Here is a 26408-nt window from a genome sequence, read left to right as displayed (position 1 = left end):
CCCGAGCGGAAGGTATCGGCGATCACTCATCGCCCAAGCGAGCCTTGGCGTATCGTGCTGCCGTATCGCGTATACGAGATTAATAGGGAATAAGCGAAGATTCACCGGCACCCGAGTTTGTAATCACGGAATCATCTCCGCCGCTCGGTTGGCCCGAGCGATCGGTTCGACCACCCTCGAGATTTCCGCACGCAAGCGGGCGAAACCACGGCCTCGAGGCCGCCGCGTAAATCCGTGGCAGGTAAACCGAGATACAATTAGGATTTGCCAGCGAAAAAACGTCCGAGTCGGGGGCTCGTTCGATTCCAACGTCCGTGCCCGTCGCGTTTATATCTGATCCCACGGGACTGGAGGGGGACACTTTACGACTCGGCTTTAAATCGAGCGGACCGCTCGCAAAAATCCCAATCACGCGCGCCCACTTACGGGTGTTCCTCGGATGTACTGAATTGATTTTCGTGCATTACCGATCAATCGCCTGAGAGATTCCTGCCTGGGATTCCGAGGGTTTAATTAGACCTGGATTTTATACGACGGGATGTGCTAATTGTTTTCGATGGAATGCAGTGATCCCACCTCCACCCCTCTACAAATCAATTTTTAGAGCTAAACTATCTTTCCTTCTGCGTATCGAATCATCGAAATCTACAGTTTCTTCCCGCGGTTATCACATTTAATTATTTACTGTCGAAAAACCGCGAATGGAATTAATTTCACCGACCACTCAACAACGACGTATTTCGAAACTGGGATATGGTGCCATGACAAGCAGGTAATTACGGTGATTCGAGTATCGGACGGCGTAGCGTCCTGAGCACGATGCTGCGTGTGATTCACGTGGTACGCGAACGCAACGATGAATTCGTGGAATCGCCGACAGCAGGACGAACGCCTGTCCCTTCGGGGAGATCCAGGGTGGAATGCCAACGCGCTCGCGAAATCCTGATCTCTCGAGGCACGTGTGTCATAAATATGCGCTTCGGGATCGAATTAATTGTTCTACCGGGTGAATATCGAGGCTGTGATGCTGACACGCGAAAAATATTTTCAGATCCTTCTAGAGGTCGTCGACTAACATAAACGGCGAGAGTGTAAATTTCAGGAGCTCCTCTCTATTGCTCGGTAGATCGAGTAGCAGATGTGGACAGCCCTAAGGAGGTATTTTCACGATGAAAACAGGCTACTATCGGAACGACGAGAGAAGATAGTATGGAAGAGAGAGGCGATTACGTGAATTCCACCGCGTTCGTGCTAGCTGCTCGTTACTCTCTCCCCGTTAGCTGGCCCCTGTAACCGCGCCTAAATCCTGTAAATACGAGTGTTACAGCCGCCAACCGATATTACGGATTACCAGCATCCGCTTGCACTGCCGGTTCCGATCCGCATCGTCGGTTTTATCGGGAAATTTTGTTTCCCAAAATCGAGCACACTGGCTCACCTTTGCCACCTATCTTCCTCGCACCAATTCTCTTTTTTCTACTAGACTCAGATATTTTTACTTTACGATCGAAACCTTCCTTTGCAATCATTTTTGCCGCTCCGTTCTCTGCCTTCAATTTCAACTGCTTATTCTCAGCTTGTTTCTATCTGTCCATCTTCTATGCACCTGCAGTTGAACACGCTGCGATTACGCGATAGTGCCGCCTCCTGGACTTCGTATAATAGGGCTACGAAGAACCGCGTATTTTCGTAAGTCTTGCAAGACTTTTCAAGTAGAATCTTTCCACTTTCGAATTTCTCGCGTTTGAGGCAGGTTTCGCTGGACGAGCTTTCTCGAAGAGAGTTCAACTAGTTCGTAAATTCATATCGTTAAGCGTGAAATAATCCACAAACATCCATTAGAGGTACAGGTATAAGCCACTCGGAGGAAGTGAAACTGTCGGGCAAATAGTCAACCGAGTGTAGAAGTTGTACTTAGATTACCAATGCAAATGAGTTTTGAATTGCTACAATGTCGACACGGCAGAGATCGCATAACCGTGTAGTCTCTCTAAGGAGGACACTACCAACAATCCACTATTGTATTCATCCTTTACATTCATTGGTCATACGAAATTAAGTTAGCGCGTAACATCTGGGTTACCGCATTCTACGTTGGTAACAATTGGATGCTTCCATAGCATTCTCTGGAGCACTCCTGCCTCGCTCCCATGGCACCCATATACAGCCACTGAGAAAGATACAACTCCTTATGACATATTCAAGTGTCATGTTGATTCCTTCTATGGTTCACCGACGAAAGTGTTCCTGTGAATGGGAAGTTACTAACAAGTAACTTCTTCATTCGAGGCTTCGGTGTTCTCGGGTCTGGACCCGTCTCCATACTTCGACCTCTACGTCTTCCAAGTATGAAATCCTTTTCTGTTTCGACTTCTCTCAAAACTTTACTCGAGGAACTAGACACTTGAGCATCTAGACTCGGCCCTATCTCTACACTTTCAATTTAAGAGTTAGCCAGCTACTTTCACACTTTCCTCCCCCAAGACAACACTCTTCTCAGTTCTAGACTTGCATCCCCATCTCCAAACGTTCTTCTATCTCAGCACCTTCAATTTACGAGATAGCCAGACACTTCCACGCTTCCCTCTCCTAAGACCACCCTCTCCTCAGCTCTGGACCTGTATATATCCCTATCGTCGAACATGCTTCTATATCTACACCTTCAACTTACGAGTTCATTATATCTCCCAGAAACTATGCAACCAACCCTTTCCCGTTTCCGACTTCTCTCAGACCACCACCCGAGTAGTCAGACACTTCTGCGCTCCTCTCTGCTCGGACACTCTCCCTTTCCCTCTCTCAGAGCACTCTTCCCATCCTCTGGTCCTCTTTCCACTGATCTGCCGCATCTTCCTAGTCACTCTCTCCTCGTTTCTCCTCCTCTTGGTCAGCTCCGATGCCAAGGGGCTACGCGCAGCTTCGCCGAGCGTGTGTACGCGCGTAGGTCGTCCCTCGGCGCTCTTCTCAAACAATGACGTGTTCAACGTGTTTCACGGAATGCCACGAGCAGCTCTCATTGTAACGGAGTTAGGCCCGCGGGCTACTCTCGTCAGAATCCGCCGCGTTCAGCTCGGTGTGTGCATACGTTCGCTGGACGAGGGCGAGCGTGTGCGCGTACCGGCGAGTCTGAACACCCGCCGCGTGGGCGTATGGCTCGGGCAGGTGGATGCTTGCCCCACGGCGCTAACACCGTGATCGCACACGCACGACTCGACGCACACCAGCAGCGCCCAGGCGAATACCAGCTACGGAATCGTGCGAGCTTCTTTTTGATCGTGCACAGAACGCGTCTACCGGGTCTACTTTTGGAATTTTCATTCGAATTTCGTTTTATTTCTGATGATCGATCCTAGAGGCGGTTGGTTAGATTCTTGGGGTTCTCTTTTGCGTTGACATTGAAGAGGAAGTTCCAAAACCTCTTCGACTTTCTTTTTCGAGTGGAGCATGTTTAGACAAAGTGGGTCGTCGCTATGGCCACGAGTCAAATATATATCCTCCTCGAAATTAATCGACAAAATGAGATACCGTAGATTGGAATCTGCAACAGCAAGGCGTTGAATGCGCATCGGAATCTATTTCGTTCGACCAGAAGCATGCGAATGCGAGAGGTTTCTGGAGCCTGGGTAACGAAGATTATTGGATCGATTTCAAGTTTGATTTAACTCTTCCTCGTCGACATCCTGCTGCAATGCGATCCTTGAATGACTAACGTATCTCTTCTATTTTCTCGCGTAACGATAAAGTTAGGAACGAGCACGGTGTGGTTGATATTGAGCCATAGGTGAGCATAAAGTGCGATAGTGTTGCAGGATGAGAGTGAATGACGAACAGGTACGAGGCAACTCACAGGTAGCAGGATTGATTAGACTCGCATAAGAGGAAATCAAAGCGGAAAACAAAGCGTTCCGTTTAGCAGTTGTATTTTAGAATGAAATAATGCTGCACGCAGCGGTCGAGTATGCTGCGTCTAATCTTTAACCGTTATCGACTTGGAATAGTCAGTCGATCGCTTTCTTCTACCTAACTAGGATTCGAAGTAGTTAACGATCTTGCAATGATACCTGATCGTTAGCTTGGGATAGCAACAGTTGCGCGCAACACGTTCTTTAGTGTCCCGTTGTCTGCGAATTGAACGCAAATGGGATTTATCGCTCATTCTTAGGCGCTTGCGAACATGCGTACGTCGAGTGGTATACCGTGCAACCGCTGAAGCTTAATATCCATGCTTCTGGAGCAGTCTTACACCACTCGAAAAGTACCCGAAATCATCCATCAAAGCATCCAGAAGAACGAAACGATCGAGAAGACAAGTCAGCCCATTACTCGGAGACAATTAACGATCGCTCGTCGCTGAATCGGCAGAGACACAGAGCCGTAGGAGGTTTTCTTTGGCGGATACAATAAATGGACAGCAGTCGAACGCAAGGTTTCGTTTGTGTTCTTCGTGGTCAGGAGCTTGGGAGCATGTGCGGTGATTGCCGTAACCATCGGGCACGCCTGCCTGACTGGCTGACTGCTCGCCTCTCTTGGCCTTCTCCTCGCCGCACTGTGTCGCTCTCGCCTCGTTGCCTCTGCTATCTTTTGCACGGCAATGCACCGAATGCACTTTGCTGCACGCTGCTGCACCGCACCGCCGTGCTGCTGCCAATGTATCACCTATCTACCTGCGACCGTACGCAACAGCCCTCGACTCGCGCACTCTCCCTCTTCTTCGTTCTCTTCTTACGGTGAACAGCTTCACCCTGCTCCTTCTCGCACTTTGTTTGTCCCTCGGTGCGTCGTAGGTGTTGGACGTGAAACGTTACTCAGCATTTGGAAATCAAAGGATCGTTGGATCTGGCAGATTTCGAAGACCTGGTCGATCCGATATTATACTCAGCTACCCAACGTCCTAGCCTAGAGCCTGAGGTCTGCATCACGTTCCGCTGTACAAAGTTCTGTCTTGATCCTCGCGCTTCCTCTTTCCTTCTCTCTCGTCTTGTTTCCCGTCTCCACCCTGCCACCAGCTCTCTGTTTACTCCCCCCCCCCACCCCTCCCCCTCTGGCATCATTCTATCCTCTTTCCCGGCTTCGCCTCGTCGTTTCGCGTTTGCACGCAATCATCCAGCGCGTTATTTAATTCAGATTAACGCGAGCCGATGCGCGGGCAATTTGAATCTCATTGTAACCCGCTCGCTATTGTTTATGCGCTCCCGGGATCCTGGGATCTCGGCCCTCGGGGTAGATTAATCGCGCGCCTTCTCGTTTCTACTTCTACAGCTCTCTTTGCTCTTTGCTGCTCGTGTTTTTCTTCTTCTGAGTCTACCTTCTCGTTTATTCTCTTATACCCCTGCTTATTTTACTTCGGTTCACTTCGGTACACTTCGGTACGGTAACTACTTCCCCCTTCTCCGCAATTTTCCTCTCCTTTGCTGTTCGATCCAAGCGTGGTTCCTCCTTGTTTATCTAGGTCGCCACGCAATAATATTGGCCCGACCGTCACGCACGGATGGCGTTGTAGGCGATGCCTATTCGCAACTGTCGATGCGTTGAAAGGTGCGAGGGATCATCGAGATTAACGCACAGGGATAAATAGATAAATACGATCTTCGATGACGGAAGTTCGATGCTCCGCAGACGGTGAGCTCTTAAAACAGCGTGGAAAAGAAAGGGGCCCCCGGACGAGTCCAGATGCGCTAGACGAAAGACTGTCTCTTTCTCGCTAGTCCTAGGATCTTCCGTGCATTCTCTTTCTGCCTCTTGGTCGTTCGTGCTGCCCCTTCCTCAACTTCTGGGCCTGACCGCCTTCCTCAAGCTCGCTTATCTATAAGCACGGCGAAGTGACTCACTCGGTGAGTGGTACGAGCACTTGTCGCGAGTAGCCGGCGACGCGGATGCCGATTCTCTGTGCCCGATTCAGCCAGGACTTGCACGTAATGCAGCTACGCTGGACTGGAAAGGTTCTCTCGGGCATGTCGCCGTTGCGTAAGATGATTTTATGTCCAGAGTGTCGGGCCCCGTTCTGTATGGGACTGCGCGCAGGTGGACGTGGACACGATCAAACCTTTCGGCGTGAGAAATCTTTGGCCCCGGTCGCGATTTTCGTCCTCTCGGAAACTGTGTTCGAGCCATTTCCTCCATTGCTGAAGAATATCGACGAGAAAATAGACTTTCTTCGACGAATTGCAAATGTTTCGTATTAAAAAGATTGCCGTGTATCACATTGGCTGCCAGACTAGTTCCCTTGAATACAATTCATTTTCTTTGATAATTAACTTTCAGATTTAATTTGTTTAATTCTTCAGTGAAAAGCACTGTCACCTACTTGTGGCTGACGTGGCGTTCAGCGTCGTATTTATATATAGTAGAAGAGTCTGAAATGTTTCCTGTTTGAAAAGAGAAGTAATTGCAGGAGGAATGGGAAGAGGAAAGGTGCACTTAAAACGGTCTATCGACGTGGTTCCGCGAGATAATCGGTTCGATCCCTTTCGGATTTACGTTATCCTGCGCCGATAGATCGCTCCCTCTATTGTGAAACGGGTAATGCACTCAGATATTTACGAGCGACATTTTTCGCCGGTTCCTGTGATAACCGTGGCGGCTCGAGCCACGGAGATTATATTCTTCGCTTGCTGATATTTCCGCGGCGCGTATCCCGCGTGGGAGTGCGAGATCGGATCTCGTTCAATTTCGTCGAGAGTTAATAGCCACGACTTCGCTTCACGTAACGGCACGGTGTCCGCGTTTTTTTTTCGCCGCGCAGCGCGCGCACAATGGCGCATTCAAAGCGCGCGGACTCTCGATTACTCGATTACGGGCCGCGATAACGCGCGTCGATTGAAATAATCCACGGCTTCAGGAACCAAATGCCTCGAAAACAGTGATGCGCAATCTTTTTCCTTGCTGGAGTACGATGATATTAAAGAGCTAATCGTTTAAATTTTTTTTGTAGTAACTTTTCTTTTCATTTTGAGAAACTTTCATTTTTTTAAGAGATTGCAAGTACGAGGATACTCGTTGAAGTATCAAAGTTTCGAAGTATAATTGATAAATTATTTGTACTTCTTGCACAATTTTTTTTATAAATCCTCCTTATTTTATTCCACGGCACTTTGTGCACCACTGGTAAATAATCAACCATCGATTTTTACGCGAGATCGTGTCCGATACGATGGACACGCCCGACGAAGGATCGCGAAAATTCATTCGGTTCGCTCGAAATACCATGATCGCCGCGATTCGAAGAGCGAACGATTAAAACGAACGCAAACGTGGGAGTAAACGTGAGAACTTTATTTAGAATTAAACGGAACCGATTGTATCGAGTTATTTCGTAAGTACACTGCGCGAACTTTTGACACAGCGCGAACAGGCATAAACGAAACTGTTGCATTCGATCAACGTGATATCTACAAATTTGGACTTTTATTTCTTTTAATACGTTGGCTGTCGAGCTAAAACTCGTGAACATTTCTACAACGTTAAACAGGGGTGGTCGATCTTGTTAACTGAAATTTTATTTCGATAAATAGAGACGAAGCAACCGATGTTGAAGCGTAAGTGGAAAAGGGAGAAAGAAAAGTGCGAGGGGATCAACGATCGATCCCAGCAGTCCGCGTGCTCCGCGACCATCAGCGGAGACGTTCGATACGGTTCATCGAGATGCAAATCGGTCGAACGTCGGGGATTAGGGCTCGTGGAATTCGTGTTTATCGATCGGGACGAGGTCAAAATGATCCGCGATCGAGCAGGCGGGAACGGAATCGAAACGGAGAGAACGCGGCGAGTACGATCGACGTCTCCGCGCCGGCACACGTGGCCGATCCACCGAGCGTGTCGATCACGTTCGGTGGAATCATTATCATTGATCATCCTCTCCGCCTTCTCGTCGAGCGTCCCGAGCTATCGGCTAATTGCCATCGTGGCAGCGATCTCTCGCGGGCGTAAAATCGTGAACGCTCGGTCGCGTACGATCGTTCCGCCTTGCATCGTGAGAGCTCCGCGTGGATTTTCTTATTTTCGTTGCCCGGAACGAGCGTCGATCGCCGAGCGAGATTCCGAGATGTCGGAATCGCTCGTTTCAAGGAAATCGAGAGACTAAATGGAAATATATCCAACGATTCTGCGTGCCCGAGCGTATTCGATGATTATTTTATTCCGTTCCAACGGGACTGCGGGACTTCGTTACATTTCTTAATTAATGGAATTATTTCTATCGAGCTAGAGCAGAATACCGATAGTTGCAGTTGATCTTTAAACATGGAAATTATGAATTTTCATAGAGATGTTTTATCTCCATACTTATCGGTGTTTTCAATTAAGTAATTGCGTATTTTAGCTTTCGGTATCCTTTCTTTCACGACAGATTAATTTTGTGAAAACTGTTACAAGGCGAAGAAGATTTTAATTCCTATCGTGCCTCCAGAGTCACGATAAATTGTCATTTTTTAAGACGATACGACTCGTTCCTAATAAGCCGTGGAAATTCCGGGAAGTGGATTCGTTTGACGCTCGGTGATTAACATCGCGACAACAACATTCATTTTTCATTCTTGATCCAGCTATGTACGTGCTTCGCAGAACCATTTGCATTTACGAGAGACGTAGTGGAATAGTTGCACGGAATTTTCACTCGCGCGACGCATAGAATGCTAATTAGAAAACGTTCGCCAACGGCGAACGACGCGACGCCGACGTTTGCGTTTAATGACAAAAATAGTAAATGCATTCACGTATACAACGTGCTGTGTCATAGCTGATATTAACGCTTACCGATAAAGGCCTCGAATCGCCAATAATTCCCCAGCTCGGAAGAATCCTCTCGGTTGATCCAAGATTTCCCTGAGTCTAGGGATTGTCGAGCCAGGAATCCACGAACCGAAGACGCCACGAGGTGTCTTTATTCTCGCGGCAATCCACGGATAAGTCAGCTGGAACGACTCTTGTAGGCGCGACGCAAGCCGCTCACGGCCGTATCTAATAATCGGTGTCACCTCGCCGGTTTAACGCCGACTGAAATATTGTTGTTGCGAGTGCGTTACAACCCGCTTAGAGATTACCAGGCGTGAGTCATTCCGCGGGAACGAGGCTCGAGCGGCTCGCGCGGCGACGCCATATTATGAAATAAACCGATTACGAATTATTTATCGGGTGATCGTTTATCGGAGACATCAGGAGCAACGATAACCCGAGGATACGGTTTATGAAACAATAAAGACCCACAGTGTCCGATAGTAAAACCCTTTATAGTTGCTTTCTCGTCTTCTTGGAGACTGGCGAGGATTACGAGATGATTATGGTGTACCTGTGATACTATCACACGTTAGGATCGATTTTATTTCGCCGCAGTGCATCTCTCGACATCTGGTGGGTGGCACGTGTCCGTTGCGACATGTCCCCGGAAGAATTGGAATTTCAGCTTTCACCGCGGCGTCAGTGACATTTCCAGGGGACGGCTCATTAAGAGGCCGCGCGAGCGTTCTCCGACGATTAGGCTCGATCTCGATCGGATCATTCCGTGTCCCCATCGAAGCAAATCGTTTCAACGGCCGGATAGATCCGCGACCGCGGGGCCCTGCCACGATCGACTGCCCCGATAAACGTTGAAAGTCGATCGCTACGAATCGATTACCCGGCTCCTGTCTGCCACGGTGTGCACGCCGCGCACTTGTTCCGAGACGCTGCTTAGAAACTGTCGCCATGTCAAACTCGCTATATTTCGACCGTTCAAACATTTTTTCTTACGAAAATGAACTCCGCTGTGGCAGAATGGCTCCATAGAAATTTCTTGGACTCGAACGTTTCCAATTGGAGCAGTCGTGGCAATGTTTAACGCGTTGGGAATGAGGAAGCGAACGACGGGAGAGGGATTTCTGCACGTTTCATTCAGAGTATGCCAGCGGACTCTTCGATTAGGCTCTACATGGCAACCTCTGCGAAATTAGATGCTGCATTGGGTTTGCTATAGGTCATATGCGCATACATCATGTTACTTAGCATTACCTCAACCTGTATATGGAGTCCATAGCACTTTATGGACTAACTTGTTCTCTATTATTAATTAAAGCTTTCACATACAATTCTAGCTCCTATTACGATTAATGAATCACTCGAACGCTAACTTTTCAAAGTTGGGCGTACTCGGGGAAGGAAAATTCCAAATATCAGCACATCTTTCAACTCGAAAGGTGACTCGAATGGAAAATTAAAACTCGGACTAATTACTGGAGCGATGATCGATTGCGAAAGCAAGCAGGTATCGCGAACGCGACACAGAAAGAGGCTGGCATCCGGGATCTAGAAGTCGTGATCACGGATGGATCGTCTTACATAAACGCCATCCCGGAGGATGTCGTCCACGGCCGCTCGAGATCTGCATTTAACCGACGGGGTTAAATCGAATAACCCCACGGCGGCGTTTCATTCAAGGGCACCGTGAAACGATCCCACACGATCTCCACCTCTCTCTTGCGTGTTACCTGCCGCATCGTACTTTTTGCAAGCGAGCGCGCTCTCTCGCCTCATGACATATAGGCGAAGCGAATCGGCCATTTGGAAGCTCGATTAGTCGTCTATCTTGACCGGAGAGCTTCGAAAAAGTCTTTTGTTCCTTTTTCCACTCTGCTTTACTGCGCACTTTTTCACTCGCGACGCAGTTTACGTGGTTCCTCCGGCGATAAAACTTGGCCTAATTTGTGTTCCTGTCTGGGAACACGTTTCGCGATTGCACAGAAATCGATGCGATTGGACTATCGTGTGCGAACCTTGATTGTATTCTGCCAAAGTTGTATAGCCTTCTTTATTTTTCCACGGTAGTATCGTTGATATTAAACACAGTTATGATCACATTTTTAACTTCGCGTCGGAAATTTATAACTTTCTAATTAATATCACGGTTCTCTACACTTTATCCATTATATACTATTACATACTGGGTGTTGCAGGATAAGTGGCGGTTGTAACAACGCCTAACACGCAATCTTCTTAAGGTGGCACATTATAATCAGCGCTCTCATTATAACACATCGTTGAATCTGCTTTCAGCTAACAAAGTATCGAAAAGAAATGGAGCATTCCGCATAAATTTTAAAAAAGGTACGATGCTCTGCCATCTTATACTACGAAGTAGGTAAGAAACAATCCTCAGAATTTTCTCTCATCATTCAAACGGACGTCTACCAAAAAATGCATCGATATCTGAGACATGCACATTGATTTCTCGAATAACGAGTGTATCTCGAAATCAAGGATCGATATACCCGCGAAGAGTCAACGATGATTTGTCACTGTCGTTATTCGCGCTTCACCTCGAGCGAAACTCGGCCAGGAAAGAGGACGAAGCAACGAAGCGAGTGTCCACGAGCGACAAATCAAGGGGACCAGCTGGTCGCGCGATAAATTACGCCCAGGTAAGATCGATCGGATCGGGCCCGATGATTTACGTAAATCTCCCGGGCGTCGATCCAATCTAATCGATCCTGCCACTCGGGAGGGTTAATGCCAGCCGTGAGATTAAATCGGCTCCGAAGGCGCGCGATTGAATACAGCGAGGAGAGCCTTGCTGGTGTGTTTACGATCACGGCCACCTGGCAAACACTAAAATTCGTAACAGCTAAATTTGCAAGTCGTCACGGACAAATTTGCAAATGACCTGGCCCCAGAGGGGATCATTAGAGAGAGCCTGCGAGGGAAGCCTCGCCATCTCTACCAGTCTGGTTTCCTTTCTTTTGCTTTTAACCAAAGGATTGTTTTCTACTACAAATTTCGTCGTTCGATTAATTGTTGTGTAACTCTGAGACCACGAGAGCGTGAGTAATTTCACGGCAACCAAAATTCAGGACGGAAGAGGCGCCGAATGTAAAAAGTAGAGCGACGTTCAAGGAGACGATAAACCGAGAAAAGAGACGAAAAGGAAGAAGGCGAAAGAAGTGAAGATGAAGCGCACGGGAAGGAGGAGAGGATGTCCTAATAGATTATTAATTTACACGTCGACTCTGTAGAACGACGAAGGATGATGGCAGCGTCTGGTGGGACGCCTGCACACCTGTCCCGAACCCGTCCCACTTGATTATCTTGCATTATGCAAAATGCGTCTTTTATCGCGGCGCAACCCCGTAATAAACGGTTGTCCAGGGAACGGTTGACATAATGCGTCGGCTATTAGGAGCGAGAATTAAGCCTTTTCACTCCAAGACCGTTTACTTTGCTTCTTGTTATTCGCTGTCCTCGAGATCGATTCATGGTGTCTTTATATGCAAACGAAGTTCATCTACCGAGTCATTAGCGACGCAACAATTTCAAATCGAGCATTTAAAGAATTCATATTCGAGAATCTTCTTCGCTAATTGCGAGCGCCCCGGAAGAAAGGTGCATACGGATCTAGATCCGTCGGAGACACTGGCTTTTTTACGACCGAGCCCTGCAGATGCGTTGGGACTTAAAAGGAAACGGTACTTTTACGAGTGTCCGCCTGCGGAACTCTCTTTTTCACCCGAGCGAGGAACGCGGCCCGAAGTATGGAATACGTATCTGCAAAGCGACACAGTTTGCAAAGGAAACACGACTTTTTAGGTATAACCGCAGAGGAGTTCGGTAACTTTAACTATTGGCACTGCTTCTGAACGAATATGAACAACTTCCTGCTGCAAGAAAGGTTTATGTCTCGAGGCATCTGGTTACCAGAGGCAGACACTTTCTCTCGTGGACAATAATTTGTGTTTTGAAGCATTGTACACCAGGTTTATAGCCCTAGCGATTCTCGTTAGGCTCCCGAGGTTAGCAATTTGATACCCCCTTTTTGCGATCATGCCGGTCAACGTTCCCGAGAAAGGTGACTCAAACCAGGTGATTGGAAATAAACTGCCTATCGAGCCCACTCAACTGTCTTCCGTGCAAATTAATTACGTTACAGTTCGAGATGATTAATCTTCCAAAGGAGGATTGAAAATAAATAAGAAATTACTAGAGAGACTCTCCCGTCTGCGAATGTACAAATGAATATTAAACTAGGCGCAACGAGACCAAGAGAGAGCCTCGGCACACAGCGGAGAAGCAAACAAGACTCCAAGTGGGTGCGACGCGTATCGAAGGAAACTCACGCAAAGTTAATTGGGTATTGGTTAATGATCTGGGTGTCTATCGGGCGGCTGCGAATAAAGGAGGAGCAGCGGTGAAACGCGTTGCGGCGCGGCGCATAGCTCTGTCTACCTGTTCCTACGCGGCTCGCACGCCCACCTGGGTAAGCGTTGAATTTATCGCGTTATTAATCTACGGGCGAGCATCGAGTCTGGCCACGGCTGCACGATGGATGACGACGAATTTACGCGGTGCGCGAGGAACTTGGCGCTATGCGAGTCCGCGGGGCAGCCCCGTCCTTTGGCCAGCCGCCGCGATGAAGTCGTCGAGAAAAATCGTGTGCCGGTTTCACGGCTCGATGGCTTCGCGTGGGTACCTCGACGGGAACTCGGGTTCGGAATGAATCGAGGGTACGCAAGTTATTAGGTTAAGTGATAAATCACGATATAGCTTTGTTCGGCGGGAATTGAAAATAAAATTTTATAGGGTACTGGGAACACGAAAGGGGAGTCGTTAATAAGACTTTGGTCGGGAGAGTTTGCGCTTTAGAGTTTCGTTTTGTTAGCATTTCACTGCTCTGATACTCTCCGAAGAAGAAATCGTTATCTTCGGTACCATTACCTTTCTCAAATAGACCTAGGTCCAATGTTGTGGATTCGAAACTGGTTGCATCGGTGGAAAAAAGACATAATAGCATTGATATATGCGTTCACGTTAGACGTTCATGCGGGATATGGACACGCTTTAATGACAAGCGTTTACCTCGCAAACGCGAGTACCGGTGTTCTTAAAACAATCGTGAGAGTTTATCGTAATGCTCGCGTTCAGCGTCAGATCCCAACAACAATAGGTACCACAGTCATCAATTTTCTTCAAACATGTAGCGTTTATTGACAGCCTCGAGAGACTGATTCTCATGCTAAGCTTCAATCTGCCAGCTGCGCTAACTTCCAAGATGTTAAATGTTAAAGTGTTGCAGAACTGTTTGATATTTACGCTCTACTTTACGGCAACCCCCTATTTCACTGTTTCTCGAGTTAAGAGGATTCATACTCCAGCAATGCGTGACCAATGTTAACTATACTTAATGTATACAACGCGGCACGAAGAAGGTACAGCCGATCATTTAGACCTGGATTTTAATAGAGATCTTCTGTTCGCTCGAGTGGATTGTTCCAGCCAATTGAATTCACGTGTTGAGTTCTTGATATCTGTGATTAACATGTTTAGGACTGGTGTATATTCCAATACTGGATATCTAAATTAATTTTTGGTAACGTATAAATGGGCTTACATTTCACTATGCGCTATCTCCGAGATATACGTAATCAGTCTCAGCCAAATCGTTGCGAAATCCCCAATAAGTGGATGCTCGGCGTTCCAAGTCCACGAAAGGAGCCTCAAAGGCGATCCAAATCGACGCGGGACTTCAATTTCCCGCGGTGCTCTTTGTAAAATCACATTTTCCGACGCTTCCTCCTTCCCCACCGAGACTACGGAGGTAATCTCGAGGACGGTCACGAGAATGGAGCGAAACAAGGCGAGCTTAGTCGAGCACGCTTGATTGGACTCACAGCCAGGCGAATGGATGCACGAGCATAAATTTCAAACTCTCCAATAAAGTATCAGGTATTAAGTCTTAAGACCGAAGGGACTTTCCATCAAGGTCATTCGAAGGTCAACGTATCGAGCTCCTACAATTAAAGAATCGTAGATGTAAAAATCTCAAGAGTGACTCGTCGAAAAAATGATAAAATCGTGTGTGGTGGATTGTCGATGCCGTCTGGTATCGTATCAATATTTGGACAACATTGCTACTTCCTCTCTGAATTTCCCCTTCGGATTTGGAGTTGGTGAAACGCACGCAATGGCGGGGCCAGCAAGGTAGATGCAAGGCTGGCGGAGTCGAGCAGACTCGAGTGGAAGGCAGGCGAGGCGAATGGATGTATGCGCGGTGTGCACTCGCGGCCAGAGGCGATTAAAGAAAGCGACACGCCGCATATGTCACAGCGTTCACACGCCCCGGCATTGCACCGACACCGACACCCACCGCGCCTATGCCGCCGATAGCAGGCGGCGTGTACGCGCGACTGGAAGCGGCCGGCGCGGTGAGCAGCTACATTTTCAAGTTGCCGTTCGACGATCGTCGTTCCTGGCTCGTGACTACACCGACTGGAGGATGCAGGTAGCTCTCTCGCGTACCTGACCCCGTGAACGCGACCGCGGACGCGCGAGCGATACGCTCAGGCTCCGACTACGTCCACACGTACCCGGGGACCACGGTTCCTTATTGACCGCGTAGCTGTCGAAGACCATGTGTGATTGTTACCTGCACGAGGGGATGGGATGCAGTTCGATATACGGGGTGTCTTGTAATATGCGAGAATCGTCTCAGGAACTGATGGAAGAAACTATTGGCACGTGTAATTGTGATAGAGATTTTGAAAATTATAGGTACACATCCTATTTTACCTTCCATTCAAAGTTGATATAGTTCAGAACTCTTCAAGAATGTCAGAGACACCGATTCCTCTCTTCCTCCGTACTCTGTTCCTCCTATTCTCCTATGCCTACCAACTCAAAACAATGTTCCAGTGGTACCTCGAGCACAGTTGCGAGCGGAACTCGATTTGCAAGCTCGAGCGGGTCGCGTACCGTCTACGTGGCTACGTACGCGCATGTAGAATGCCGCGAAGATGAGAAACCGACCGATACCTGATCGCGTGGAAGGTTGCTCGGAAGAGAGAAGGGAGGCAGCAGGGGAGGCGCAGTCGCGGGTCATCGAGAGCACGGCAAAAGGACCATCGTCGTCCGACTGCGTTCCGGTGGGTGCCTACGCGAAAGGAACGAGGAAGACGGGGAGCATGATCGCGAGGAACGAAGACAGAACGTCGGAGAAGGTGCGCGTGCAGGCTCCGTCTTGGTCCGCGAGACGAGAGGAGAAAGACAGATCGAAGGCACAGGCGTACCAACCGTAAAATAAACAACCTGGTAATAAACCGGCAGCGATGTCCAGCGTTGTAAATTACCGCGGCGCGGAGCCCTAACGCGTTTTATGGACCGCCCTGCACAATTCCTAGATCCTCGATGATGGCTCAATACACGTGGATCGTCATGGCGTCTGCTACCAAGGATGGATGCGCGAAATACCAGTTTTACGTCCACATCTTCTCGCAACCTTTACTGGAAATGGAGGCGCCAAAATGTCGGTACAATATCGCATCACTTAATAAAAATACTGATTGCTGGATCTGCGCACGAGATGGGTTTTGTATCTCCTTGTTTCTTCTACAAGCTCTCCATCGGACAGTTCTTGCATCAGTCCTACTCAATCGCCACTTCTCGATTAGAACGACTAGCCACTATCATTTGAAACACAAAGTACTACAGAGCCTCTGACACGTACTCTTATCGAAAGAACAACAGAAACGACTCATAGAACGCTATGAGATAGTGTTTACAGAATAGTTAACAAGGCCGTACGTTAGATATCGAGCGTTGTTTGTAAACAGTAGAGCGGAGTCACCCGTACCAGCACGGTTTGACGAAAGAGTTGCAACACACAACGCTCGCTATAACTCGGAAGCAAGGTCGATTGGAACATTCCTGTATGTATGGTTGGAAGGAAAATCTTTACTGCAATTAGGTCCAGAATTGTTTAAAAAAAAATTAATTAGGAATATTTGGCCCAAATCCAAGGTATGTAAGGGTTAAAGTAACCAATGCTCAAAGGATCAAGATGAATCTAACTTCTGCCTTCGCACGCAGTTCTCGGAGTGGGATTTTTGGATACCGCTGATCGTCGAGACGCGAAAGGAAAGGACGTTAACGGGAACGTTCGAGCCTAGGTCAATGCCGATCGACCTCTCGCTCGGGCGCAGTTTCTTTGCCAAATACGAAGGTCGATCGAGGATGTAAGGAATGACGTGGATCATCCTCGATCTTCAACGTTGCGAAAGGTCAACGCGTGTATTTCACCGTTCGACGCGTGAGAGGAGAACGGAAATTACCGCTCGCGAGTTTCGGAAAACGTACCTTCGATATTTTTCCGTGTCGATCACTGTGATCAATCTCGCTCCCATTTTTCCCGATCGAATAAACGTTCGTTTACTTTGTGATCGAGACTCGTAAATTATGCTAGAGTTGTAATTTACTCGGTTTCTTTCTTTTTCCTAATGAAAGATTCTGCGAGGCAGGGACGTTGTCAAGTTTCGATACAAGTTCTTTTGAATTATCTTGCTCTCAGAAATCAACTCGCGAGCCAGTCAGAATGTGGTTTTAATGCGTCCCGACGATCGAGCTCTTTTCAAGTATTTTAAACGATTTAATCGCGTAATGTGCACCTATTCTATGTAAATAATTCGCAGAAAGTCTGTTATCGTCGACCAATTATACGCGGGCTCTCTCATTTGCCGAGAATCTGGTCCAGTGACTTTTACCTGTTTTTCTCGTCGCAACAGCGGTCAATGGAACACTCCGGATCGCCTTGAAAATACGCCTAAACGTTGAATCGTGACGTTGAAAAGTGCACGACAAATCATATGCATAATAAACATTTCATGGATCGCTATGATAATATTCACGTGCTCCATAAATACATAAAAAGCGCAGGCTGGTAGTAATCGCAAGGACAGTATTTGTGTCAATCTTCGGCAATTATTGCGGTATTAAAATCCTAGGAAAGTTCTAGCGCCATAAAATGCTCCGATAATTTATGAAGTGCTGTTACTCGACCATAATTAATTCAACTGCACTCCAAGTTAACAGCTCGAATTTTTGCGATAACTATAATCTCTCACGATCCAAGTAGTTTATTATCAGAACATAAAGCGATCAGGTGCATTTTTGAAATAGTTGCGATCTTCGCGATAGGAAGTTGATTTTTCAGTTTAGGATCGCCATAGGCGTTTCGCAAGGTCCAATTACTACCTTTCAAGGATCGATTCCTTCGAATACATTTTCTACCTTTTCTACATGGGTGTGTACGCAATCTCGAAGGGTACCAAGAGCTCGACAAGTCCGTGACACTGAGCATTAATCTCCAGCAAGTATTACCCAATCGCAGCGACACAATACGTATCCAGCCGAATCGATTGATATTCCTTGCGCGCTTATACTGAAACCCGATTCAGTCCGCGGAGAAGGTGCTCCGAACGAGCCAGCGTCGATGTACCGTGTGCACCTTGTCCATTCCTTCCTGTCGCGAAAGGCGAAGGAAAGCGAGGCAACGCGCCGCTACGTTCCGACGTTCCCGCGGTCCCAGAAAGCGTAAAGCAACCCGGCGATCGTCCGCGGGGCCGTTTCGCAATCAAACGGAGACGGCGATGCACTGGTTACGGGTTCTACGCTCGTGCACGTACCACCGTTCCCGTGGTACGTACATACGCGAGCGTACGAGTCGCGTCTCGCGTGTGCCGTGCCGTGCCGACACGCACCGCTGATAGTATCTTTAATTACCGCCACCTCGAGAGGAGGGGCCCCCAACTTCGCCACCGATCAACGACAGCGCCTCAATCATCCAACTTCGACGCGTACCGATCTAATCGATCCCGATCGTCGATCGATTTCGAACCAATATTTGTTGATGGGACGCTCTGGAAAATTGAGGGTAATCGAGATTAGGAACTGCGTTGGAGAGCCCTCGAGGATTTCACTATTTATCATAAAAGAAGAAAAAACAGAGAAGTGTAGAGAAAGTGAACAAAAATATACAAGTACCCATATTTGGACCACTTCCAGAAAAACAGTCATTTTCACATTAATTTTAAATCATGTAATTTGGAAAACTGTATAACGTATAATTTACGTTGTTTTTAACGTCGCAAGTCGACAATGGATTACAACGGTCATCGAGATTCGATTGTTCCCGAGTAATTCCGATATTCCACGCGCTGGGGAACGAAGTCCTTGAAAAGTTGGAATAGCTTCGAGCAGGAAATGCCCGGTAATCGTTTCCTCCGCGTACCGTACACAAGGCAGCGCGATCCTCCACTCGTTCAACGTCCCAAAGACACGCCCGGTATTGCTTTCAATTAGCAGCACCTGGAGATCGGTATCCGGTACCATCTTGGCCAATGACAGAGGCAACCTCCGCCGGCAAAAGTCCCGCCGATAAAGCGCGCCGCGGGCCGCGCGCGCGCGGGAACTTAATAATGGTAATTACAACGCAGCCGCGGAAATTTATGATGTTACTTGGGCGAACGCGCGCGCGCGCAATGGAAATACGCGGGGCCGAGGCAAAAATGCCGACGCCGATTTTTCCGACTCCCCTAAGCGTCGCATACCATTCGAGTGATACCCGCGCGACCGTTCGTTCGCGATTATTCGGAATTCGCGAGAGGGGACACGCCTTGGCGTTCGCGAATGCTTTCGTATGCGTTTGCGTGTCCGATCCTGGGGACTTTAATGCCTCGCGTGTTCCACTGGCTTTCTCAACCCTCCGTTGCGTGCATTTTACTTTCCATTCGATTCTATTGTAACGAACTTTTCGTCCATTCTATCCTGGAATCTTATTATATTTTATTCTATTGAAATGAGTTCATTAGTACCTATTTATAGAACTACGCGCTCGTTAATCAGATTCTAAAAAAGAGGACATTTGCGAATTCCTTTTCCTTCCATTTTACGGTAATGTTCAATCCCCGTGTTTACAGAGATAAGGCAATCTTGACAAAGTAGATGAGATCAACGAGAGCAACATTTTCCAGATTACCGTTTATCTTGTCCCAGGTTCTTTTTTCGTCTCATTATCGCGATATTATTCATCGTTGAGCTAATAACAAGTGACTCACGATAGAATGCTGAAAAAGCGAGTCTGTTTTTTGCCCAACGATTACGGAGACCTTGCGTGGTATAGTTATCTTGCCACGAGTTCCGCTTTAATCTCGTTACCTTGTCGCGCGATTTCTGATTCGAAGCTAATCGACGCGTAAACACAAATGAAACGTTTTTGCCGGGCTGAAACGGTTCCGGGTATCTTTCGGGCTCCCTGGAAATGACAAATCGAATGAAGTCATAGTTATTATTGAAAGCGTGCCCGAGTAAAAAGTTTAATCGTTGATCGCGTGACATCATTCGATGAATTATCGTGGATATTAATTCTGCCCTGAGGTCCTACGGAGATGATAGAAGAGGCTTCGATGACGCGAGTCTCATCCAGGCGAGGTAGTTGGTCTTGTTGCGCCAATGTTGACAGAATGTAGAGGATACCGAGTAGGCAAGCTGTCACTGGTTAACGCTTTACTCTACAACAACGTGTGAGACACGTGATAAGGGTGTCGATCATGAAAAGCACTAGCTTGTTACACTCTCAGTCCCAGAGTAAATCGTAGGGCAAGGGATTAAGCTGATCTAGCGAACCTTGTCTTCATAAGACACGTCGTCCACACCACCTCCGCTTCACCTGTTCGTCTTAGCTCCGAATGTCATGGAATGCTGTTACTCAATGGCTAAGATCAGAGGAATCGATGACACCTGTATAAATCTACGAATGCTCAAGCATAGCTGTGAGTCTCCACAGGGTGATATCACCGAATTTTAATTTTAATTCTTTCACGACGTAATCGCGACCCCGAAATTTGTACAACGAAGGGGTCAAGGAACGTCGATCTAATTTTTCGCTGACACGAAGAGCCTCGTCGGAGTTTCGTCTCGAGGCAGGGGCAGCGATTCGCGCCGTTACCGATGTTAAATGGGTGCCACGGCACGCCAGGACGCAAACTAATGCCCGCGTCCACCTCGTATATAGCATCGCGACTGCTACCGCGATGCAAATGCCGGATTCCGCGGGCCACCGCATAATGAATCCACTTTGCGCCGAGCGGCGTTTCTTCGAGCCTTTTTTTCGCCCGGTTCTCCCCGTGTCCCGTCTCCTCTTTCTCCTTGTACCTCTCGCGGGTCCCCGCTAGTCGCCGCGGCCGTGCGACCGCCACTTAATGAAATGTCACAGGTGTCCTACCGATTGCAGAGCTAAATGTCGCCGGCTTCCCATACCCCGCCTCATCGAGCGGAGCCGAGACACGCGATTTCGACTTTACGCGGAATGCCGCGAAGATGACGCCGCAGATACCGCAGTCAACCGGCTCTTCCGATGCGCCGCGATTCTGGAATCTTATCTACCGCAACACGGGGACTACGATCGACCAGCAGCGGCTGTTGAATGGCGAGGAGCAGACTGCTCGGTGGGTTTGACTGTTGATGCGATCTTTGCTTAGAAGACGGAAGACGCCGAGAGTCCGTGGTTCGAATCTACAGTGAGATAACCACCTTGTGAAGTGTGTCCAAGGATCTTTTGTTTCGAAATTCTTGCTGTAGAAGGTGTTACAGTCTTCTTGCAAAAAGTATCCCCTAGAATTAGCGCGAACATGATATTTTCTACGAAAGTACCCCTCAAAACGTCAACGTTCTCCCTCGTTACGCATCTATCCACTAAAAGTCGGTGGCATCGATCGTAGAAAGCGATCTGATCCGCGAAAACGGTTAGGCAACACGTGCAAGGGAGCACGCGGCGATCATATTAACCGCGTCGAGCAGAAGCGTAAAGAGCACCCGTGTTCCCGCGTTGAGTTTCACCTGGAGGACGCTGGAAAGCGACGGAGAGCGTCGATCCAATTCCTATTCTCGAGGCATGGAGCCTGAGGGCACATCGTGGATGAATTATGATATGTATACGTGCTCTCCGAGCCAGGATACCTCGAGATCTCCTTGTTCGCAATTCCGTCGACGCTACCTAGCGGTGGATCGATCCTACGATCGGTCGATGGATCGAACCACCTCTGCTAGGGGCGACTCTCCTTTTTCTTCTTCGCCGCGCGGCCGCTGAAACGTCGGTCATCCGTCACCGATCATTACTGCGCCGTTCGGGCGACCAGGATTTCAATGTCCTTGTTAAAACCGATGGGGGCTCGCGGTGACCTACGACACGCGGCGAGCCGACGAGAAGATCGATGGCTCTACGATTCCGCTGACCTTTTCGCTGCACGGCTCTCGTTACCATTTGTTGCCATTCCAGCCGGCGTCGTTGCGCGTGGAAACCGCGGTGGCAGGAAACGAGACGTCTTTATTCGGCTTCCATCGCCTCTTCTCTTTCGTCTTGCGACGGACAGGCCTTAGTTCCTCCTGACAGACCAATGTACGCGAAGAATGCAGATTTCGTGGGGAAAAGGAAGTTGCCGCGAAGAAAGGTCTTGAGAGGTCTTTGACGTCATTAGCTTTCCAATATTTAACTCTTTACTGATCTATATCGAGTGAGACTCGACAGGACCGTAGTGAAATCAGAAAATCTAGACTGCAAACGGTTAATAAACGATTTCAATTCGTGACAATATGCCAATTTAATGGTTACCTTCTACAAACATAACTCTAATGTTTTTGTTTGTGGCTTTCGCGAACGGAATTGCGACAACTGTTCGTTTCTCCAACAGTCCGACGTGGATTATTTAATTAAGTATTATTTAGCGATTAGCGTGGCTGCGCGGCGAGACGCGAACGCCTTTTACGACTGTGTCGCAACTGGCAGAGTTTGCATAATGCGGCCTCGCTGGACTTTGGCGTGGAAAACGATACTCTGCGTCGGGGAAAAAATATGAATTTAATTTTCAGGTGAACGTGAGAATGATGTCACTCGAACTGGTAAAGAAATCGGTTATTTACAGCGTAACTGTTCCGAGATAGTTCCTCGAGATCCCAGATAATATCGCGCATTTCAAATCCTGAATTCATTAAGCGATCGGCCAAACGTAATTATAAACATGACAGTCTATGGTCTTCATCGTTCCGAAAGCATCACTATTTCTCCTGTTGGATTATTGAGTGCAAAAAACTTTGCAGGATTGACGTCATTGATATCGTTGAATCACCTCTTGCTTAAAAATTGTGCCATTGCTCGAAAGAGGTGGCACTTTACAGAGAAAGGATTGGACCGTATGCTATTTGTAGTCTTAATAATATTATCGACTGGATATAACGAAATAAAGTCGAAATAACAAGAATGAAAACGATTGGTACTCGAATCCTGTTCATTGTCACGTGATTGTCCGCTGCGTTTCCGTGAGAACGATTTACGCCACTAGCGTGGTCGTCGTCCGAAGCTGGGATAAGCGTCGTTTTATGGGGCCCCGTGTGCTCCGTGGCGGAAGGGACACACTTTGTTCCGCGGCTGCAAACGTATCCCCAGGCTCTGATCCACCCACGAGGAAGAACCGACTGAGAGAAACCGGAGAGGGAAAGATAGCCTGGCGCGGGAGGAAGCCACCTCCAGGCAGATCGCGAGGAACGACATAAGGCCTGCTCTACAGGGTGTCGTGGTGGCTCAAACAAGCGTTTTATGGCTAAATCCAGCAATTAGTGGTAGCTCCAGAAGGACAGGACGCGTCTAGTCAATCTGTGCTAGGCTTGTGATTCAGCGTGGTGTTCACATTCCTCTTGTTTTCAGCTAATCATTTTTCTTCCACGTAGCTTTGTTACAAAGGTCTTTGATACATGAGACTCCACATTTGATCCAGTCCTTATTGAACCAACTCCCAAATAGTCGAACGATCTCTGTAGCAAAATAGAAACCTAAGATCAAGACAACGAACTGACCACATTCCTCTAACTCAGGGGTCTCAGGATTACTCATTCTTCCTTCCATTCTTAACGCCAGTTGTTCTGTTACACCCTGTATGGAAGGGCGAGGGGTGCAGAGGAGAAAGGCAGAGGAGTCTCGGCAGGTGAGGTGTCACGAGGCGTGCGAGTAATATATCGTTGCTCGGCCCATCGTAGGTGGGTGTGCTCGTCCTGTGCTCGTCCGTATCCTCGCTGGATGGCCAGGCCTGGGTATCTCATCCGAGCCCCTGGCGCTAAGAGAAAGAAGGGTAATGCCGGTATAAACGCGCCCGATGACTTTTTCCTCCGAGGCTTTGCTCTCCTCTGCCACACACACACACTCTCTATCTTCTCTTTCCGCGAGATTGCCATTAGCAAATGCCAACGTGAAACGCGCACGCCCGCGCTCACCTGCCTGCCACCACACCTCGTGGACGTTCCTCTCTGCCTCGTGGTGTCTCCTTTCTTCCTCGTTTTTCCCCTGGTTTTGTTTCGTTGGCACAGCGCATCCTCGCGTAGCTCTAGCGTCTTTGACATTGGTCTCTTAAGAGTTTGGTTTGGATTTGACTATGAGTGTGACGTGTTACGAATCTCTAATTCAGAAGGTTCCTTAACTTGGAAACAGGGTGGTCGAGAAACGCAACAGCAGAAAGTATTGTGTCATTTTTAAATTAAATCTAATACAAGTCTTTGTTACTTTCTAACGTAAAAACGCTTGTTTTTTTTTTTTTTACCGCGTACATTATCTAAAGGTCGGCGAATTATGAGAGTCTCAAACGCAGACGCAAAGTGGTACATAAATTACGTTATATCGAGCCGAGATTGCTATCCGCGACCCATACTCTGTATAAATATCGACCAAGACAAACGACGCGACTGGCTGCAGACGTTAACCAACTAAATACTGTCTGGATAGGTCAATTTCGAGGTTGATATGCGTTTAAACGTGCAATCCACGCGAACAACGTAGGCGTATTTTTAGTATCATCTGGCCTGAGATCGATCGTCGAGAATTCCTCGAAAGGCGGAGCTGGTTTCTAATTCTGCACGGTGTAATTTGTGCGTTCGGCTAATTGGCGGCCGTTTCGCAATTTATGCTGTGACACGGCCCCGTAACATCTGCCCCTGCTGCACCGTATCCCTCGATGCCCCGGAGGAGTCGGCGTGATCCTGGCCAATCATACATATTAATGGAACTTATGAGGTATACCGAACCTTGAAATCTCTCACGGAATCGATTCGACGCGTTCGTGTATCGTGTTGCACGATGCACGTTACACGCTGAACTTTAATCCTCGTAATCGTTCAATTTTCTTGCACTTTGTGCTTTGCGGGCCTGCACTTGACTCCTCACGAAGCAAATTTACTCGAATTTACTCGAGTTGAAAGAATTTGGGTCCTTTGTTGATATTTCCAATTGATTGAATTTTTCAACAATTGCCCGATAATTACTAGAATTCTATTCTTCGTGGTGTTCGCGAAAACTTGACTCTCGACTTCTCGAATTCCAGCCATAGTGTAAATCAGTGTGAAGCGCGCGCGAGGTGTTACGCGTCCTTCGTACAGGACTCTAGATCCCATAAAAGGATAGCGTGGCCGGTGCCGTGGCGACTTCGCGAGATAAGGATATTCTAACGACGCGTCGGCCGCGTACGAACATGGGAGCATGACTTCCCCAACGGGGAAACGTTGCTTCTCTTCCACAGGCGTGGCCTTTAACACGCTCGCGAAAGTACCCTGGACTCTCACTTTTGAGAGATACGTAAATCACCCGTTCCAATGGATCCTCTCAACGTCAGGTGCGAGTAAAAGTTAACTCGCCAACGACTTCGACTCGCTGCTAGTGTTAATCGCGCGGGATAACCGATTTGGAGAAATCGTTCTCTACGATAAATTAATTTCAACGTTCAAAAGTTTCGTCTACCACTGAAAACGTACTGGTCAATTACGCGAATTTTGAGCTAATTAACACTTGCGTCGGATGGGTCTGCCTTTTCGGTCGCGATAAAGAAAAAAAGGAAGGTGAAAGCCGCGTCCGTGTCGTCGTTTTCCCGATCTTTCCATAAATTCTATCGAGTCGCTCGTAGAACTCTCTCTGCGAGGCGTAACGCGACGGATCACGGAGGACAATTAAGCGTGCAGGTGATTATTATCGATCTGAATGGTCAGATCTGGAGAAAGTCGATCCTGTGACCCCCAAGAGGCCTCCACGCAGAAGCCGATGCAAAAGCGCGACGCGTGCGGAACGGATTCAACGTTCAAGGAAGCGGAACCGAAACGTTTGATGCTAGACGGGCATGCACGGTGTGTCCGACTTCGAGGCCTAGCCTCAATGCTCGGTTCTTCGTTTTTCATTTGGAAAATGCACTCGGTCGACTCATGGAAATCCGAGACGGGGTCAGTGGAGAGCAAAAAGATTGGAGGAAACTTTAGAAAGTTGCCATTTCTATTAGTTTTGTAAAAACCTTGTGACGCATTTATTAATATCCAAGAAGCCCTATATTTGACAGCATCAAAGTAGCAAGTGTCATATTTGACGACATAGTCCCTGTGAATACTTTTCCACTTTCACGCATATATTGTAGGGAGAGAGAAAGATCAGACTTGAAGTAGATACGGACCGTGCTGGGTCAGACGCGTTAGTCAACCACACACTGTAGGTCTCACTGCAGGGTTCGCCACCGTCGATGCGATCGATCGACGAAATTTTCTTACGAATCGACTCTTTGAACGCGTGACTAACTCGCGTTAATAACGAAAATACCTTTGCA

At 48.0% G+C, this 26408-nt stretch overlaps 1 protein-coding gene across 1 annotated transcript in view; it reads right to left on the bottom strand.

The window, feature by feature from the left end:
• Nucleotides 1-26408, bottom strand: part of LOC128885570 (uncharacterized) — a 143449-nt gene that overhangs the window by 53382 nt on the left and 63659 nt on the right. Inside the window, exon 3 of the mRNA XM_054139669.1 lies at nt 8752-8982. Coding sequence (XP_053995644.1) covers nt 8752-8982 — 231 coding nt within the window. The remainder of the gene's footprint in view (nt 1-8751; nt 8983-26408) is intronic.

Source organism: Hylaeus anthracinus, unplaced genomic scaffold (genome assembly GCF_026225885.1).
Source record: "Hylaeus anthracinus isolate JK02 unplaced genomic scaffold, UHH_iyHylAnth1.0_haploid 11981, whole genome shotgun sequence".
NCBI lineage: Eukaryota > Metazoa > Arthropoda > Insecta > Hymenoptera > Colletidae > Hylaeus > Hylaeus anthracinus.
The sequence above is the reverse complement of the archived record's forward strand: the minus strand, read 5'-3'. Positions and strand labels throughout refer to the sequence as shown.